Source organism: Nothoprocta perdicaria, unplaced genomic scaffold (genome assembly GCF_003342845.1).
Source record: "Nothoprocta perdicaria isolate Ctin4 unplaced genomic scaffold, notPer1 scaffold_40, whole genome shotgun sequence".
NCBI classification, from domain to species: Eukaryota; Metazoa; Chordata; class Aves; order Tinamiformes; family Tinamidae; genus Nothoprocta; species Nothoprocta perdicaria.
Genome location: NW_020455644.1, coordinates 1,405,510 through 1,407,515, shown reverse-complemented (window position 1 = coordinate 1,407,515; position 2,006 = coordinate 1,405,510). Strand labels below are relative to the sequence as shown.

Genomic DNA, 2,006 nt, shown 5'->3' with positions numbered 1-2,006 from the left:
TGGCTCCAGTGGCTACTGCCCTGGGCATGGGACCCTCGTGGCTCACGTGCTGGCCCCACAGGCCACTGCTCGTCGGCGCCTCTACTCCCTCCTGGGCCCCAGGTCTTGGATGTTGGCGTCCTGTTGCTGGGCAGGTTCCGGAGCAATAAATTACTCTGCTTTACATGGTTCAAATTTCAGCTTTTATTTAGTTTTTAAATTAAAAAAATAAATTTCATTATTAAATAGTGGAATGGGTCTAAACTAACGTTTTACATGTCAATTCACTTGCGATAGGATGCCACCAGAGAAACAACTRAAGTGTACCCCCAAACAAGACTCTCTCTTAGAAAGCTCAATGGTGGCATAATTCAGATATACTGAAAAGAAAAAAAAAAGAATAGAAGGAAAAAAAAAGGTCTGAACGATTACAATGAATATTAGAAGTAAACCTCTGGTTTTAGTGTCCTCCAAACCTCATTCCCATCACAAAGGCAGTCATTATGTTCAGAATACTATACCACAGTGCTAATGTCATCGGCTTCGTCTGGTTTCTTTTGCCTGCTTGGCAGGGATTTCAAGTACTCAAGGTGCCTCCTTGCGTCCTCTTGATTTTGCCGCACGTAGTAAACCACATACGAGATCACCATGGTGAACCAGCCAAACATGGTGACCAGCATGGCGTAGTCAGTAGTCTTTTTAGGCAGGTTGCAGAGGTCAGCATCGTTGGCCGCGTTGAGGAAGGGCCTCCCGGCGTGCTCGTCTAGCACGGACGTCTTGCAGATGACGTTGTTGGCGGTCTCGTGGTTGGACGCCATGCTCCTCAACACCTGCTGCAGGGTGCAGTCACAGTGCCAGGGGTTGTTGGCGATTCTGGCTCTGGCCTTTAAGTTGTTGAAGGCGTTTTTGTGCACGCTTTGGATCCGGTTGTCGGACAAATCCAGAGTCTGCAAGGTTTCTGCCACCCCTTTAAAGGCATGTTCATCTATAAATTCAATCCCGTTTTTTGACAAATTGAGGACTCTCAGTTGGTGCAACTCCTTAAAAATCTCATTTGGGATAGAGGTTATCTGATTGGAGTCCAAGTATAGCAACACTGTTTCCGGGGGAAGATCTCTGGGTATTTCCTTGAGGTTTGCATTGCTACAGCTGACGTTTAAACCTCCCGAGTGAGAACACAGGCAGCCTTTGGGGCACATACTGGCAGAATGAAAGCACAGTATCATGAGGACAAAACTTTGTAGGAGCAGACACATGGAGAGCGAGCGAGTTAACCACAGGTCTACCAAATGCATGCTGGGCTGTCAGCATAATCACACGACCACGTTTCAYTCAGCCAACCGTGGTGGGAAAAGGCTCCGCAAAGCTGGAACGTAGCTTCATTTTCTTGGGTGGGATTAGGAGAAACGGCCTACCGTGCACGTTTCCTCATGGTCAGGACTCTTTAAAAGCACACCTATGGAAAAGAGAAGACAATTCCTTATACTACCAACTGTGATCCCTGTTTTCTTTCCATTAAAATAAAGTAGGCAAAATGAAAGGAACCGCTGAATGATGTATTATCCCATCATCACTATCAGTGCACTAGAGGTTTTATTCAGGTAGCTCCTATTAGCATTAATCTACGTTTAGTATATAAATCCCCAGCAGATTTTTAAGAGGATAGACTGCACTTACTCCAAATTGCAGTAGATTGGGCTTTAATACTTTTTAGGAGTTACTTTTTTTTCCCCCTCTCTCTCTTTTTTTTTTCTCTCCCTAAAACAACAGCCATAAAAGTGACTTACATTTTCCTTTACTGGAGTAGAAGATGCTTTAATAGGAGTTAGAGCTCAATCTCCAGGAACAACGGCAACTAATCAGGTATTTGTGGTGTTTTGCCTATACTTATCTTTAACAAACAAACCAAATATTGCTAGAAGACATCACAAAAATCCATAAACTCCTTGCTTGTGAATATTGTATTTCTTGCAGCTCATTGCTAGAGAYTGCTGCAAGACTCACAGAAATCAGTTTTCTTGAAATCT

General features: G+C 44.0%; 1 protein-coding gene across 1 annotated transcript; it reads right to left on the bottom strand.

The window, feature by feature from the left end:
- Positions 1-206: 206 nt before the first annotated feature.
- On the bottom strand, positions 207-1,432 carry LRRC3B (leucine rich repeat containing 3B). The gene has a single exon (XM_026045538.1). It carries the CDS (start codon positions 1,272-1,274, stop codon positions 495-497), a length of 780 nt encoding a protein of 259 aa, XP_025901323.1. The 5' UTR covers positions 1,275-1,432; the 3' UTR covers positions 207-494.
- Between the last annotated feature and the right edge of the window lie 574 nt (positions 1,433-2,006).

Excerpts from the sequence above, each read along its gene's own strand:
- LRRC3B (XM_026045538.1), bottom strand. The coding sequence starts at position 1,274 with ATGCATTTGGTAGACCTGTGGTTAACTCGCTCGCTCTCCATGTGTCTG.